The sequence below is a fragment of the Triturus cristatus genome, chromosome 12 (assembly GCF_964204655.1).
Source record: "Triturus cristatus chromosome 12, aTriCri1.1, whole genome shotgun sequence".
In the NCBI taxonomy this organism is placed as follows: domain Eukaryota; kingdom Metazoa; phylum Chordata; class Amphibia; order Caudata; family Salamandridae; genus Triturus; species Triturus cristatus.
In genome coordinates, this window is record NC_140595.1 from 859161193 (window position 1) to 859177644 (window position 16452).

The 16452-nt window shown below is 47.9% G+C and overlaps 1 protein-coding gene across 1 annotated transcript in view; it reads right to left on the minus strand.

Annotated features, from left to right (window-relative positions):
• Positions 1 to 1000: 1000 nt before the first annotated feature.
• The window catches only part of LOC146783117 (uncharacterized), a 384584-nt gene continuing 369132 nt past the window's right edge, over positions 1001 to 16452 (minus strand). The window contains exon 20 of the mRNA XM_085638236.1: positions 1001 to 1279. Coding sequence (XP_085494362.1) covers positions 1001 to 1279 — 279 coding nt within the window. The remainder of the gene's footprint in view (positions 1280 to 16452) is intronic.

The window sequence follows — 16452 nt, forward strand, 5'->3', positions numbered from 1 at the left end:
CCCATCAGTTTTGACGCAAATTCCTTCTACAAGGAAGTGTACTCACAGATTTGCACCAAAATTCTTCTTGAGGCAGGCATGAGGAGGAATGTTTTCCTTTCACCTTGTTTTTCCCACTTTGCGTGTGTGCTGTACAGTCCACACACAAAGAGAGAAAAGCCTTAAAACATTGATCTTGTAGTGGAAGCAAACACTTCTAGTACAAAACCCATGCTTAAGACAACGCAGACACCCTTGCACTATGGCGCAGTATCCTCATCCCTGCCCACGACCCCCACATCTGCAGATCGTAAGTCAGGGTTGTCACAGAATACCACAACAAACTGAAAGACAGGCTATTCCAATAGGCTCTATTACAACAGCTCCCCCTTCATTGATGCCAAGATCCCCTCCCGGGTGACATGCACGCTATACAAATAAACAGAACAGAACTTGATCAGAGAGCGGAGACGGATACATCTGAGTCTGTGACGGGTCCTGCAGCAGTCATAAATTGTACAAGCAAATTATTGTGTAATTCTTTCAAGATATGTTACAACCAGAGAGCCACACATCTTACAACATTTGTGTAAAACCTCCATTTAATATTTGTGGTGTGCCACATACATATATATATCTATATAAAATTGTTCAAGATCCTCTTGCTGAGTACACGTGTCTGACCTACAACAGAAAGACATTGTCTGGTGGAAACACGAGGTGCTCTTCAGTGAGTGAGGTACGCACTCCTGCGGCAAAGAACAGTCTACTGGGAGCAATAAACCAGCCATAACTCAAACATTAATCAAAGAAAGAATAGGTAACTCTTTGTACTGAGCGAATGCACTGAACGTCTGTGTGTGACTGAAGAAGTTTAGCCATTTCTTCCTCTAATTTTCAAGGCTGACACTTAGGCATGTTGCACTTTTAGACTTGTTTTATCTTTTGTAAGGCACAGAAGGAATCATTTGCTGGGAGCAGCGAGCTGAGCACCCCCCCTAGACATTTGTGAAAAGTGAAGTTACATTGGGCTTACTCGGCGGGTCCCACCATGTGGCCAGCAAATGGCCCTGTTGGCTAGCCAATCTCTTACGCTGATGCGCCTCAGTAGTGTTCTGATGGCGTTGATGAAGTTGCTGGGCCTAAGACTGCTAAGGCTGAAGGAGGTGACGATGCACACCTCTTCTTCAAGTACTTGGTCTTCTTGGCTCACAAGAGCCACAGCTTCCTCCTCTGGTCTGGAGGCCTCTGGGGTCAGCTCTGCTTTGTCATCAATGCACACAGCTGGCTCCTTGTCTTCCTATGAAGAGCAGTAGGAAAGTAAAGGTTAACTTATGTATTTTATTTTTCATTCTATGGTTCTGAAATTAAATGTATTGGTATCTAATTAAGAACTATTCTCAGCCAGCTGAGCATTTGTGTTTCTGTCGCCAGCTTTCCCATGTATTGATAATTAATGTCACTGCGGGATTCTATCAGTTAATTGTTTTCAGAGAATGTTGCCATTTTCTACATTCGTTTTGATGAGTTCCCCTGTACAAAGGACCTAGACGCACCCAGAGCTCCCTCAACCTCTTTGGCTGGACTCTGAACACAGGAGGATGGTTCAGTCAGAGTCAGCCCACACATACCCAGGACCTCTGCAGAGACCTAACATGAACAGAGCCAACACATATACCTGACCTCTGGAGAGACCTAACATGAACAGAGCCCACACATATACCTGACCTCTGGAGAGACCTAACATGAACAGAGCCCACACATATATCTGGGACCTCTGCAGACTAGACATAAACTGAGCCCACACATGACCAGAGGCTTGATATAAACTGAGCACACACATGACCAGAGGCTTGATATAAACAGAGCACACACATGACCGGGACCTCTGCACAGACTTCACATAAACAGAGCCCACATATGACGCAGTCCTCTGCAGGGACTTGACGTAAACAGAACCCGCACATGACTGGTTCTCTGCAGAGACTTGACATAAACAGAGCCTGATCTAGAGTGAACATTGTCACAATATATTACCTCTCTCGGTGATACTAAATGGGGAGGCTTTCTTGAACAAGATTTCTGTAGCTTTGCATCCCATGAAAAAAAAAGAAGGATGTCTCCGTGCTCGAGAGGGACGTTTCAAGAAATTTGAGAATGAAAGACTTTAGAGAAGTAGTTTAAGAAGCTAGGATTTTCTGAAAAGCATCAACCCTCCAATCCCTAAACCAGGGGTTCCTCCTGATGGGCACCACCCCCAATGCAAACAAAGCAACTAAATAAATCTGGTAAATAAAACTGTTGTTCATGGTGTTCAAGAAGGTTGAGGTGTCTCCGTTTTCTGTAATCTGTGGCAGGAAGTCCCTCTTGAACCAGGATTGTGCTGCATAACCCTGAATATTCCATCTCAAACAGGAACATTAGGCATTGTAATGACTCTTTTAAGCAGCCTTTGCCCTTCTATCCACACGGTCATGTGAGGAAGCACCAACTTTGCCACTTCAGAGGCTGCTTTGGATGAAGTGTCTTCAAGGACAACCTTTGCAGCCTCAACCTCAAAGTGGCCAAGGCAGGGGTCCTTCTTTGAACCTCCAACTTTAGCCGTCACAACCTCAAAGGGCCTACGGCCAATGTTTTGCTAGCAGGCTCCAGCTACAGAGTTTAATCTCTCAACACTACTTCTCAACCTCTTACTCTATTTACTTTTCCACCTTGTTTGTTGCTGCAGTACAACACTCTGTGTCCGCCTACCCCATCAATCCATGGTCTTTCAAGCAAATGAAGCCTGGTGGAAGAGCCCGGGGATTCAAGGACCTGGTATGTGGGAGTCTCTACACCCCAATCTGAGTTTGGAAGCCAACTAGATGCATTCAGGTAAACGTCTGCAAACCAAAGTACTTGGACTTCTCTCAAATGAGGGTAGGAAGGGAGGAACTCTGTGCACTTCAAAGCCTTCTTTGAAGTCTTCCCAAATTCAAAAGAATGACTGGGTATAAGTACCGGGCCTCTGACACCACCACTTCAGTACACTTCTGGACCTATGGATACTCTGCCAGGAAGACGGGCTGCTGTGCTGCGGAAAGGAATGCGCTCTGCGGGACTGCCGCTCTGAAGGAGCTGCAGCCGTGCTATGCTGACTGCTGCGCTCTTGCCTGGAGAAGAACTGGACCTGCAACCGCGCTCTTGAACCCAGGACCCTAGAGTGGCTCAAAAGGCTAGTCTGCTGGCCTCATGGCCTCCTGATCCGAACCTCAGGAACATAACAGGCTCCCCACAGCTCCTGGATCCATATTTAACAAGCTCCTGACCTCCAAGAGGCGGCTTTCAGGTCTCGGACCCTAGGAAGTAATTTGTGGCACATGAAATCAATCTTCTGGGCTCTTCGCAAAAAAAGAACTGTCCTGTTCACTCCGGAACCTCATTGGTTTCACAAATATCTAGTGTGAGCAGCCGCAAGTTCATCTCGTCACACAGCAAGTAACCTCACCTGGAACCGCGAGGCTCCAGCCCATCTGTCTGAGACGCCAGGTGGCTCTTTGCTCTCCACGGACCACCACCAGCGACACTCCCCTAGCTCCCGGTGAACTTTTACCCCGTGAATGGGACTCTTGGCATAATTCTTGAGAAGGTAAAATGTCAGCGGGACTTACCTAGAACTGTTTCCGACCCGTGCTCTATTGTGGTCCTCCTGAACTTTTGGATTTGACCCAGTCTAGGGTTACCAGACAACCCAGTTAAGTGCTTATTGCTTCTAAGAGCTAATTTGCATTTGTTCTTTTAAAGATCATATCTCAACTTCTACTTATTTTTTATTATTTTGGTCTTGTTTTATTTAGAAAATTAAGCTCTATGTTTCTAACCGGGTGTAGAGACTGCTCTCTCAAAAGTTCTTTATTTGGTTGCCATAACCATCATAGCATACAATAAAAATAAATAAAAAATAACACAATCAAAACAGTCTCAGAATATATATGAAATGAAAAATATTAAATTTCGTTGATGCAACATATTTGTATTGTAGAGCTCATCATACAGCAACCATAGGAATGTTTCCAAGGGCCCGGTTGTTTAAACACTGCATAATTATGTGTGCAAATTGCGATTTTCCTAATAACATGATACGGGAATCTGAATTTCATTAAAGACACGGAGGCTAATATTATGCATATTTCTTTTAATGCTAACTCCAAGCAGCCACTAAGAAGCAATACATCAAAGTGAAACAGATCTAGACTGGAATCTTCCAGCTGTACAACAGCCGTGCACATAGGATAGTCTGCTTCTTTCCAATGGGAGGTAATAAGGTAAGTCTTCTTCTGTATAACATTTTCTTTATATACTTCTTGCTTCTCTTTTTTTGTGCATTACAAATGGATAGAAACCATGAAGATTGAATGAAGGGGACACAGAGTTAATTCTTTCTGAACATCTTCCTTGCGGAAACAGTAGTTTAGATGAATCAGTTAAGGTGAGTAATCTGAAATAAGAACGAGTATAAGTGCTCTGTTGTCAAGTGACTGGGAAAGGTGTAATATAAATGCGGCTCCACACAGAGAAGTATCTCCAATTTTGTATCTATAATATCTTCATATTGTTGTCTTTCTTTTAGTTATTGTATACAGGTTTCCAATTTAAGGAAACCCTCTCCCTAATTTATGAATGCCGTGTCTTAGATTTCCTATTATTAGTTGTAAAAGCTTAGTACTAGGTTATTTTAATATTTAGGGGCTAATTAATCCTTCAAACAGTTTTTCTGGTTCAGTTAAGTGCTTTTACCCAAAAAAGTATATCTATACCATCTGCCACTGTTTAGCTTAAAAGAACCAGAACATTATGTCTGATGCTGCAACTGATGCCCTGATGCCTCGAACCCTAATATTAATGAAGAACTACTTTACAAAAATGATACAACAGGAGATGAGCACTTCTGTGCGTGAAACCTTGCAACAAGTCATGTCTAATAAGAGTTCTCTAATATCTGATGAGGATTGTGACTTGGAAATCGCCTCTGAGGAGAGTCTGATTGCGATACAAAAGGGGGCAAAAGACTAAAAAAAGTTAATAACATTGAAAGGGCAGCTTCCATAAGCATATTTAGAGGCCCAAGCACCTGAACTCATACTGGAGGTCTAAGCACCTCAACTCAAACTGCAGGTCTAAGCACCTCAACTCATACTGGGGGTCTAAGCACCTCAACTCATACTGGAGGTCCAAGCACCTCAACTCATATTGGAGGTCCAAGCACCTCAACTCATACTGGAGGTCTAAGCACCTCAACTCATACTGGAGGTCTAAGCACCTCAACTCATACTGGAGGTCCAAGCACCTCAACTCATACCGGAGTCCTATGCACCTCAACTCATACTGGTGGTCCAAGCACCTCAACTCATACCTGAGGTCTGAACACCTCAATGCATAGTGGAGGTCCAAGCACCTCAACTCATACTGGAGGTCTAAGCACCTCAACTCATACTGGAGGTCTAAGCACCTCAACTCATACTGGAGGTCCAAGCACCTCAACTCATAATGGAGGTCCAAGCACCTCAACTCATACTGGAGGTCTGAGCACCTCAATGCATAATGGAGGTCCAAGCATCTCAACTCATACTGGAGGTCTGAGCACCTTAATGCATAATGGAGGTCCAAGGACCTCAACTCATAATGGAGGTCCAAGCACCTCAACTCATACTGGAGGTCTGAGCACCTCAATGCATAATGGAGGTCCAAGCACCTCAACTCATAATGGAGGTCCAAACACCTCATCTCATACTGGAGGTCTGAGCACCTCAACTCATAATGGAGGTCCAAGCACCTCAACTCATAATGGAGGTCCAAACACCTCAACTCATACTGGAGGTCTGAGCACCTCAACGCATAATGGAGGTCTAAGCACCTCAAACAGATCAGGAGGTCAAAGCACCTTGAAAGTCTTGGGTATCCTACATGGCACAACTCATAAAGGTGTCCAAAGGAGCACACATATCTCGAGTGCTCAGAGTACAGCAGAAGATACGGCCATGGAAGATCAAGGGGATCAGAGTGAAGAGTCACTCGAATACATCCTTGACCTAGATCAGGATGACATGGACGTTGAAGGCCTCTTCACAGAGGAGCAATGTCCATCATCCTCCAAAGGGATAACAATGGATCCCCTTGGTCAGGAGATGTTTTCCCCACAAAACATCAGGCATCCAAGAAGTGCCGAATGTTGGCCTCAAGATCATGTGAGGAAACTTATTAGAAGGTGGAGAAGAAATCCCCTAGAAAAAGAGGCACATAATATCTTGAGAGCCGAGTGCTCTAGACCAGCGATCCAAGAGAAAGTTTGCCTAACATTGAACCAGGATCCTGAACATATCACCTTTTTATTCAAGCTGGGGTGAGACCCCAGAAAAGGCATAGAAATATCCCTTAAGGTCTGCCAAGATCGCTTCCTCGACATCCTAGGCCAACCAGCTAGAATAAGGGGCATGGGAGACGAGGCCCATATTAATGGGACCCCAGAGGATATTAATCTACTTAGGGGAAGAGCCAGAGAGCTTTGATCCTATTAGGAGACGCCAATGCAGGGCTGAAGGCCAAACTGCGCAGGGTTGTCCTAAGCAAGATCAACACAAAATTAGGAGACATGGCAGATAAAGAACCCTCCGAAAACCCCAAAGGCCTCCTGTTCGGAGAGGATATGATTAAAACAATGGGAAAATAAGTGGCTATGCCCACGGCCAAGGACAAAGCACAGACAGATATGAGAAGGGTTTTTAACCCTAGTGTTTTTGGTCAGGCCGGAAGAAGGGGCCTTTCTACTGGCGGAGGTACTCACGGCACAACTTCAGACAAAGAGGTTTCGGTAGAGGTTACCAGCCAGGTACCTCACAGTCCTTCAACCACCAGCGAGGACGAACCACTCGAACCAGAGGCTTCAGATCCCGTGGACAAGAATCCAATTTTCAGAGTGAGTACGAACACTTCACATATTTATTTTTTATTTAGGTTTAGGAGGTCTCCTTAGTCTGATACTCTTCATAATTCTGCATATTATGGCATTTTTCCCTATGGTAGCCATTTATTAGAGCGTGGCCTGCTGAAATAGCTGATCCGTAGCAATTAATTTATCTGTGTGTAAACCCTCTCTCGTATTGTTCAACTAAAAAGTTTGCTATGTGTACGATAGGAGCCTCCACGGAATCCAGGTTCCCCTCCAGGCACCAGCGTACCCAAGTTCTCCAGATGCCATTGCATCTATAGTGTGTTCCAGGAGCCCATGACTCTTGGAGGAGTATAGTAGCTTGTCTCAAAAGATCTGTGATTTCATTAGATTTCCGGACACTTTCCAGGCAATAAGGTTCAAAGTACCTGTCTGGATTAGGGGATGTTCCCTACCGTCTATGTCTCTTAGAAGGCCTTCCACGGCTGGAAGTAGAAGAGGTATTTCGCAGGCTAATTCCAGGCTCGTCAGAATCCACCCCTGGGAGGGCCAGAAAGGGGTTATTAGTACTAAGGAGCTTGTCTCACTTTCTGGAGGACACTCTGGATCATTACAAAGGGGGGGAAAGGCATATGCTTGAAAACCCTTTGATGGTTTGAGAAATGCATTGACTGCTTGAGCACTGGGGTCTGGCGTCCAGCTGAAATATTCCTGCAGTTGGAATGTCAGTCTGCTTGCAAAAAGATCAACTTCCAGAGGGCCCCAGAGCAGATTTAGAGCTCTGAAGGCTGTCATGTTGAGTTTCCAGTCGCTGTTGTCTAGGAGGAATCTCAAATTCCAGTCTGCAGTGATGTTGCTTTTTCCTGGTAAGTATTCTGCTTTTATGGCTATCTCTTCTAGACAGAACATGCAGAGTTCTTTGGGCTAGATTCGATAGGTTTGAGGATTTTGTACCCCCTAAGCGATATATGTATGCCACAGTCCATTTTTAGAATAACAGATATGCCTTGTAGGGATAGTTTGAAGCTCATCGTAGCGTAAAGGCCAGGAGTTTATTCCAGGTAGTTTATGTGGTGTGAACTCTCTGTATAGGACCACAGACCTCTCGTGCTCTGATTCTGTAAGTGGACGTCCCAACCATGAAGGCTCGCATTTGACTCTAGAATGAATTCTGGGGAGTTTCCGAAAATGGCTTTGCCATTCCAGGCATCTAGATTCTCTAACCACCAATTCAGTTCTGATTTGGCTTTGTGGTCTAGGGTTACTTTGTCTCCATACCATAGTCTAGCACAGAGGGCTTTCACCTTCACTCTTTGAAGGGCTGGATAATGTAAAGGTCCCAAAAAGATAGCTTGGACAGAGGAAGATAAGAGGCCCAGGATTCTGGCTAGTTCTCTTAGGGACAAGAGGTCTCGTTTTAATACAAGTTGTATTTCTTTGCGTATTTTTGTGATTTTCTTCTTGGGTAGTAGCAAAAGTGCTTTTACTGTGTTTACTGTGAATCCCCCGAATTCCAGAGATTTTGAGGGAGTCATAATAGATTTTTTAGGTTTTGCCTAGAGTCAGCACGAATGCGCTGCTCTGCGGGACTTGTTGTACTAGAGTATGTAATAAAAGCCCCTCTCACTCTCCGTCCATACTTGTCATTGGCTTCTGTCATTGTTCTTTGTAAATGCTGGCTTCCTAAATAGTCTTGTTAGTCCCTCCTTAGTACCGCCTTGTCCTAATTTGTAACCACCCATGTCGACTGGCCCTTTAACTTCTGTTGTGACAGGGTATGTCTTATTTAGTCTGTCAGCACTATTTTCTTTAATGAGTTTCTCCTGCTGCAGGCAGGACGTACTTTTCTTCTGTTGAGCGCGCACAGAGACGCTGACATCCTCGGTTTCCACTTCCCTTCTAACAGGCAGACGCATTCAACTCACACCTCACAGCGGTACGGCAAATTGACCATCAGGGAATATCAAGGCATGCGGGCAGAGGGACATGAAAAGTCGATCATGTTTACGTTGCACTGAATTATTTACGCCATTTTTAACCTTCACCGATGGTATGGGTTTGTGGGAGGTAAGTCGTGCCTGTTACTTCACAGCGCATATTCAGCAGCGGTGACCCTTGTGTTAGGCTGAAGCCTGTTCAGGGTGCTTTTGCACGCCCTTGGTGTAAAAGACACGTTTCATCAAGTTCCCTTGTTCCGTCATTAGTAGCTGGTGGTGACGGCAGTTCCCGTCTCGAAGGCCAGTTATTACGCTCATGTCAGGCGATTTGATATGCGACAACGTTTCTAGCTAGTTTTGGTTAGTACTGCACCACACTTGGGAGACGCCGCTGAATAATGTAGCAGGTGGGTTTGATCATTGCCCTCTCTGTTGGTTCCCTACATGTGTGCCCTTGCCATCCCACAGAGGTACCCCTACCCCTTCACATTGCCACTAGTTTGTGCGTCATATTCATAACCAGCTCATCCCTTCCGAGAAAGCGCTGCTGTGCCAGCTTCTGGCTGCGCGTAGCACCTTTGTCGTGCTGCCCCAGTCCCCTGGCTGTAGGTAAACAAACAGTTAATGTGTGGACCACGACATCTGGCGACACGAAAGAACAGCGGCGCCACTGCCAGGGCTCAAGGCTCACTCGCGTTCAAGAGAAGCCCAGGGGCAGTATACTTGAACTGGAGAGAGCCTGTACGGATCCATACAGACATGTACCCACGTGCAATGATGAAGTACATGCCAGGGCACCGTTTATACTGACTGACACGCTAGAGACTGAATATTCTTTTTATATGCACTGCCAGACCAGTAGAGACCAGGGACTGTTCGTGGAAAGGGACAGCGGGATGCAGACCTCAGTGCTGGACGTACCCGCTAATAAAATGGAGATCTGATATGTACTTCGGCCCAAAGACACTTTAGCCCAGTGCTTTCAGTGGGATAAAAAAATGGTTATTAAATGCATGTGAAATAGCACCCTGTGTTGGACAAATCTCACTTGAAAAAACACAATTAAAATCAACAGAACATTATCCCTGTCACAAAACGGACTACTGCTGACTGTTAGACCTGGCACCTTGGCGTGAGTCTCCCTTCCACTTTTTGTCGCTGTGCCTCATGTGTTTTGCTGATGTTAGCTGCTCAGAACACTGTGCCACTGCCAACCAGAACCTGCATGCAGTGTGGTACTGTCATGCTGACTGGGCAAGTGCACCCACTTGCCAGTCCCTAAACCTTCCCTTATCTTCATATTAGTCACCCCTATGGTAGGCCCAAGGGCAGGATGCATTGTAAGCATAAGGTAGGACAAGCCCTGATGTGTGTGGCATGTCCTAGTAGTGAATTACAGCCATTTTCGTTTTTCACTATTGTAAGGCTACCTGTTTTCCATAGGCCAGAATGGGCTGTTAGAATTGTTACATTCTATGATCCTAACAGACCCAGGGAACATGGTAGAAATTCGAGTTTAGTATGCCTGAACTCAGAGTAATAAAATACATCTTTTAGTAAAGTTTATTTTAATTATTTTAATATTCTGTGTTTGCAAATACCACTTTTAGAAAGTTGATATTTGCTTGCCTAACCATTTCAGCCCTTCTCTGCTATGATGTGTATCAGCCTGTCTGGTTTGTGTGAGTGACAGGGCCGGGGAAACCCAGAGGGGCAGGGCTAGGTAGTCTGGTGGTGAATAGAGAGATTGACATCCAGATGGGTGGGAGAAGTGCACCTGGACTCTGAATAGGGCTGTGCTCTGCCACCACAATGCTGGCTCCACCTCCTGTGGAGCGGCTGATGTCTCTGCCCTGCAACCTGAATAGAAAGTCAGAGTCATGTCAACAAAGTGCTCAGGAATTGGTTTGGACTGGGCAAAGGCCCCTCTACCCCAGAGGAACAAAGGAATTAGGGTTATAAGTATTAGGACCCTGCTCCCAAGAAATTAGATCCTGCTTGACAAGAAGAACCTCTGCCTGAGGAGAAGGAACTGGGAAAGCTATAGGAGGAGTACAGTCCCTGACCAGGGGGATTGGCATGCAGTGGTTGCCTTACTGCTGAAGGAGAGGAGAAAGACTTCAAAAGACTTTATTTCAACTTGTGCTTAAAAAGATCTCCAAGGGCTTGGAATAGAGCTTGCTTCCTGCTGAAGTCTCAGGAACAACAGACTTCACCCCCCAGCTCCCCAGAGTTCTTTGGAAGTGCCTGCTGCTGTTGTTGGGCCTTCTGAGGGACTGCGTGTCGCAAGGAGCTGGAAGCGCGACTCAAGGAGGAGAAGCGTGCCGCCGTCGGAGCTGTTGTCATCGCATCTCGTAAAGTGTGTCACCGCTGCAGCATCGCATCGAGCGCAAGCGTCTTGCATCATCCAGGAAGTGTCTCGCAACGCCGAAGAAGCGTGTCGCCATCGCAGCCATCGTAGCTGATGCATCGCACCGCATCAAGAGAAGAGTCTCACATCGAGGAAGAAGCGTGTCGCTATCGCAGCCATCGTAGCTGTCGCATTGCACCGTATCAAGAAAAGTGCCTCGCATCAACGGAGAAGCGTGCCGCCATCGGAGCTGCTGTCATCGCACCGCGTAAAGGGGTGTCGCCGCTGCAACATCGCATCGAGCGGAAGCGTCTCGCAAACGTCGGATAAGAGTGCCGCTGCCAAGGCCGCTGTCGTCGCATCGCGTAAAGGGTGACGCCGCTGCAGCTGACGCATCGAGTCGAGTCTTCTCGCAACATCGGAGAAGCGTAACGCATCTGGAAGATCTTCACGTCTTTATTTGTTTGCACCAAAAACTTCATCGCATCAACATCGTTGCAACACTTTCGTTGCCCTGCGTGTCGCATCTAAAAGGTACATTGACTTAAAGTGTTGCATTTAAGAACTTAAGAGAACTAATCAAAATTCTACCATCTAAAGTAACAGTATTGTGTATTTTTGTCGTGTAATGGTCTTGTGGTAACTCTATATATAGAATCCTTATTTTTAATATAAAACCTGTGTGGTGCCCATTTGTAGTGTTGTCACTTGGTTACTGTATGTGTTCACAAATGCTTTACACACTGCCTCTGAGATAAGCCTGTCTGCTCGTGCCAAGCTACCAAGGGGGTGAGCAGGGGTTATTTTGGGAGTGTACCCCCTTACCCTGACTAGAGGAAAGGTTCCCTGCTTGACACAAGTACCTACCTGTGCCAACCAGAGAACCCGGATTCTAAAATTGATGGGCAGCGGTGAGGATTCTGGACTTGCATTTGTGACTCATGTACAGTGATTGGTGAACACTACTTAGTGAGTGCAGACCTTAACGCAACCAATACTTGTTGGTAGATTTCTTTTTGGGACTGTCTATTTTTGAGTACTGCCAAGCTTAACCATAGTGGAGAAAGCAGCATCCATAGTCTCTGTCAATACTGAATTTGAATGGGAAGAAGAGAAACTGGACAGCTACCCAGTAAGACAGCTAAAGTTCTTCTGCAAGAAATTCAAGGTTTCTACTACTGGATGCAAAAATAAGGCAGAGCTCTACAAGGCGCTGAGGGCCTGGGTAGAAGCAAGGAATGCCACTGATGATGATAATGCAGAGGAGCAGCTGGAAGGGCCAGTGGGTCCAAGAGGAAGGAGAACCCCTTCCCCTGCCGGTAGCAGTCTATCTCCAGAGGAATTGGCAGATAGAAGAGAGGGTAGGATGCACGAAATGGAAAAGGAAAAACTCAAATTAAATGGGCAACTGGAGCTGGAAAGCAAAAAGCTGGCTCTGGAAGAGAAAAAAATCCAAATGGAGCATGATATGGCTTTGAGGGAATTGGATCTAAAGGCCAAGAGTTTAGAGTCCACTCCCTCTGGTGGCAGCACACCGTCAGTGCAGGTAGAATCAAGGGTGTACATACCCAAAGATGTGGTAAAAGAATTTTTTTTAAATGATGACATAGGGCATTGGTTCAAAGCCTATGAAGTAGCCATGTCTTCCCACCGGGTCCCTGAGAAGGATTGGGGAGCGGGGTTGTGGGGACGGTTCCTTGGTGAGGGGCGGGACACACTGCTAGACTTGCCCTCAGATGATTATAATTCTTATCCCCATATGAAGGCAGCTTTGATGGCTAGGTATGGGTTGACCCCTGAGTTGTATAGGCAAAGGTTCAGGGGTTGCACAAAGATTCCCAACAGTAGGTATGTGGAGTATGTAACTTTTTTTTGCAGAGCACTGGATGGTTGGTTGAAGGGTAGCAAGGTTGATGATTTTCAAGGGCTTCTTGATTTAATGGCATGGGAGCACTTGTCCAGTAATTGTTTTCCTGAGCTACGCCAACACCTGATTGATAGTAGGCTGACTAGCCCTAGAAAGCTTGCTGAGGAGGCGGACCGCTGGGTCAGTACCAGGGTCCACAAGGGTCCAGTGGGAGACTCCGCTAAAGGTGGGCAGGGTCCCCAGCAGAAGAGTGGGGGGGACAAGGGTAAACAGATGGAGTTCCCAAGAAGGCCCCAAAGTAATCCCCAAGGGAACCATGGGAAAGGTTCTCAGCCTCCCCCACCCCAGAAACCGACCGGGGCCCCGACAGGTCCACCTGTTCAAAAGGGGCCCATAAAATGTTACAAGTGTGGTAACATGGGGCATTTTGCCTCTAATTTAAAGTGTCCTTTGTATGGTAAACCAACACCCACTGGTGCTCCGCCCCGGCAGATGGCTAGTGTAGCCTTGGGGGAGGAGATGGCAGTCCAAGGTGGGTGGGGTCCCGCAGAGATGTCCCTTGTCTCATTAGGAGACTGTGAGATGGTCCCCCAAACCCAGCTGCCTGATAACACTATGAAATACAGGCAGTGGGTGACCATTAATGGCCGTAGGGTGGAAGCTCTCAGAGACACAGGAGCCAGTGTGACAGCTGTCAAGTGTCACCTCGTGTCTCAAGAGCAGGTGGTCCCAGGAGCATTCTATCCAGTTGTTGCCGCTGACAACACAGAGAGTCACTGCAAGGTGGCTCAGGTTCCCTTTGAGTGGGGGGGGGTCTCTGGTACTCTTCAGGTAGCTGTGAGGCCCGCCATGCCTGTAGACTGTCTGTTAGGGAACGACTTGGAAAGCTCACCTTCGGCTAAGGTGGAGCGGAGTGCTCACCTAGAGATGTTGGGTATGCCGGATTGGGCGTGTGTCACCACACGGTCCATGGCAGCAAGTAGAGGTGCTCAAGAGGTCCTGGAGCCTGAGAGGGAGGCCCAGGGACCGGCCTTAGAGAGAAGAGGCAGGGGGCGCGGGAAACCGGCCCCTGAAGTTCCCACGGCCCAGGAGGAAGCAGACCTTGAGGGGGATGCCCTGGAGCCTACCGGGGAACAGATAGCTGAACTGGGGGACCTGCCTGAGCTGACCCATTGGCAGCAGGAAGGAGGCCCCTCCAGGGAGGACTTTTGTAAGGCACAGAAAGAATGCCCTTCTCTCGTGGGTGTGCGGCAGCAGGCTGCAGACCAGTCCGCAGGTGATCAGTCTGGGTCACATTTCATTTACTGGGAGAACGACCTCCTATATACAGAGCCTAAGGTTGCTGAGCCTGGGTCAGCCCGTGCGCTGGTGGTACCCCAGGACTTCAGAGCCTTCCTACTGGGGCTGGCTCACGATGTGCCATTGGCAGGACATTTGGGGCAGGACAAGACCTTTGAAAGGCTTGTCACCAACTTTTATTGGCCCCAAATGCGCAGAAGTTCAGACACTCACTGCAGGACCTGTCAGACTTGCCAGGCAAGTGAAAAGAGTGGGAGGAAGCAGAAGGCTCCTCTCCAGCCATTCCCTGTGGTCGGTACCCCATTCCAGCGAGTGGGGATTGACATTGTGGGGCCATTGGACCCCAGGACAGCCATAGGCAACAGGTTTATCCTGGTCCTGGTGGACCATGCCACCCGGTACCCGGAAGCCATCCCTCTGAGGACAGTGACGGCCCCCGTGGTGGGATGTGCACTGATGGGAATTTTCGCCAGAGTGGGATTCCCTCTAGAGGTGGTGTCTGACCGGGGTACCAATTTCATATCCAAATATATGAAATCCCTTTGGCAAGAGTGTGGTGTAACCTACAAGTTTACCACACCTTACCACCCCCAAGGAAACGGGTTGGTTGAGAGATTCAACTGTACCCTCAAAGGCATGATAATGGGTCTGGAAGAACCCATGAGGAGTGGGACGTCCTCTTACCAAGCCTTCTCTTTGCGTACCGTGAGGTGCCACAGAAGTCTCTAGGGTTCAGTCCCTTTGAGATCCTGTATGGCCACCCAGTGAGAGGACCTCTAAGTCTGGTCAAGGAAGGCTGGGAGCAATCTCCCAGGAAACCTCCCCAGAATGTATATAGCTACATGCTGGCCTTCAGAAATCAGACTAGGCGATTCAGGCAACTTGCTGAGGCAAATCTGGAAGCCAGCCACGAGGAGATGAAGCGGTGGTACGACCAGAATGCCACTCTGGTAGAGCTTCAGCCTGGACAACAGGTGTGGGTCTTGGCCCCCGTGGAGCCTTGTGCGCTCCAGGATAAGTAGACCGGTCCCTTTGAGGTAGTGGAGCGCAAGAGTCCTGTTACCTATTTGGTGGACTTGCGGTCTCCAAGGAACCCCTTAAGGGTCCTTCATGTCAACCGCCTCAAGCCCCACTTGGAGAGGTCCCAAGTGGGCATGCTCTTGGCAACAGATGCTGGGATGGAAGAGGAGACCGAGCCTCTTCCTGACCTCCTGTCAGCCCAGGAGCAAGATGGGTCATTGGATGGTGTCATCCTCTCTTCCGCCCTGACCCCTGAGCAACAGAGTGATTGTCACCAGCTGATGGGACAATTTTCTGATCTGTTTTCCCTGGTTCCCGGTGTCACTGATTGGTGCGTCCATGATGTGGACACGGGATAGTACACCTACAGGGTGACTGACAGGGTGAGGGCATGCATCAAGGAGGAGGTCTCCAAGATGTTTGCACTCGGGGTAATTGAGTCCTCCAGCAGTCCTTGGGCCAGCCCAGTGGTCTTGGTCCCAAAGGCTGCAGCGCCGAGAGCCACACCCGAACTCCGGTTCTGTGTGGACTTCAGAGGACTCAATTCAGTCACCAGGACTGACGCACACCCCATCCCCAGAGCTGATGAGCTCATAGATCGGCTAGGGGCTGCCAACTACCTCAGCACATTTGATTTAACGTCTGGGTACTGGCAGATCGCCTTGACCGAGGGGGCCAAAGAGAGGTCAGCATTTTCCACCCCAGATGGGCACTACCAGTTCCGGGTTATGCCCTTTGGGATGAAGAATGCCCCTGCCACCTTCCAGAGGTTGGTCAACCAGGTGTTGGCTGGACTGGACTCGTTCAGTGTTGTCTACCTGGATGACATCGCAGTGTTCAGCTCCACTTGGGAAGAACACCTGCGCCACCTCTGGGAAGTGTTGATGGCGCTGCGTAGGGCAGGCCTCACGATCAAGGCGAGTAAGTGCCAGATCGGGCAGGGTTCCGTGGTGTACTTGGGGCACTAGGTTGGGAGCGGCCAGGTGGCGCCCCTTCAACCCAAGATAGAAACCATCCTGAATTGGGAGGCGCCCAAAACCCAGACAGAGGTGAGAGCCTTCCTAGGTCTCACCGG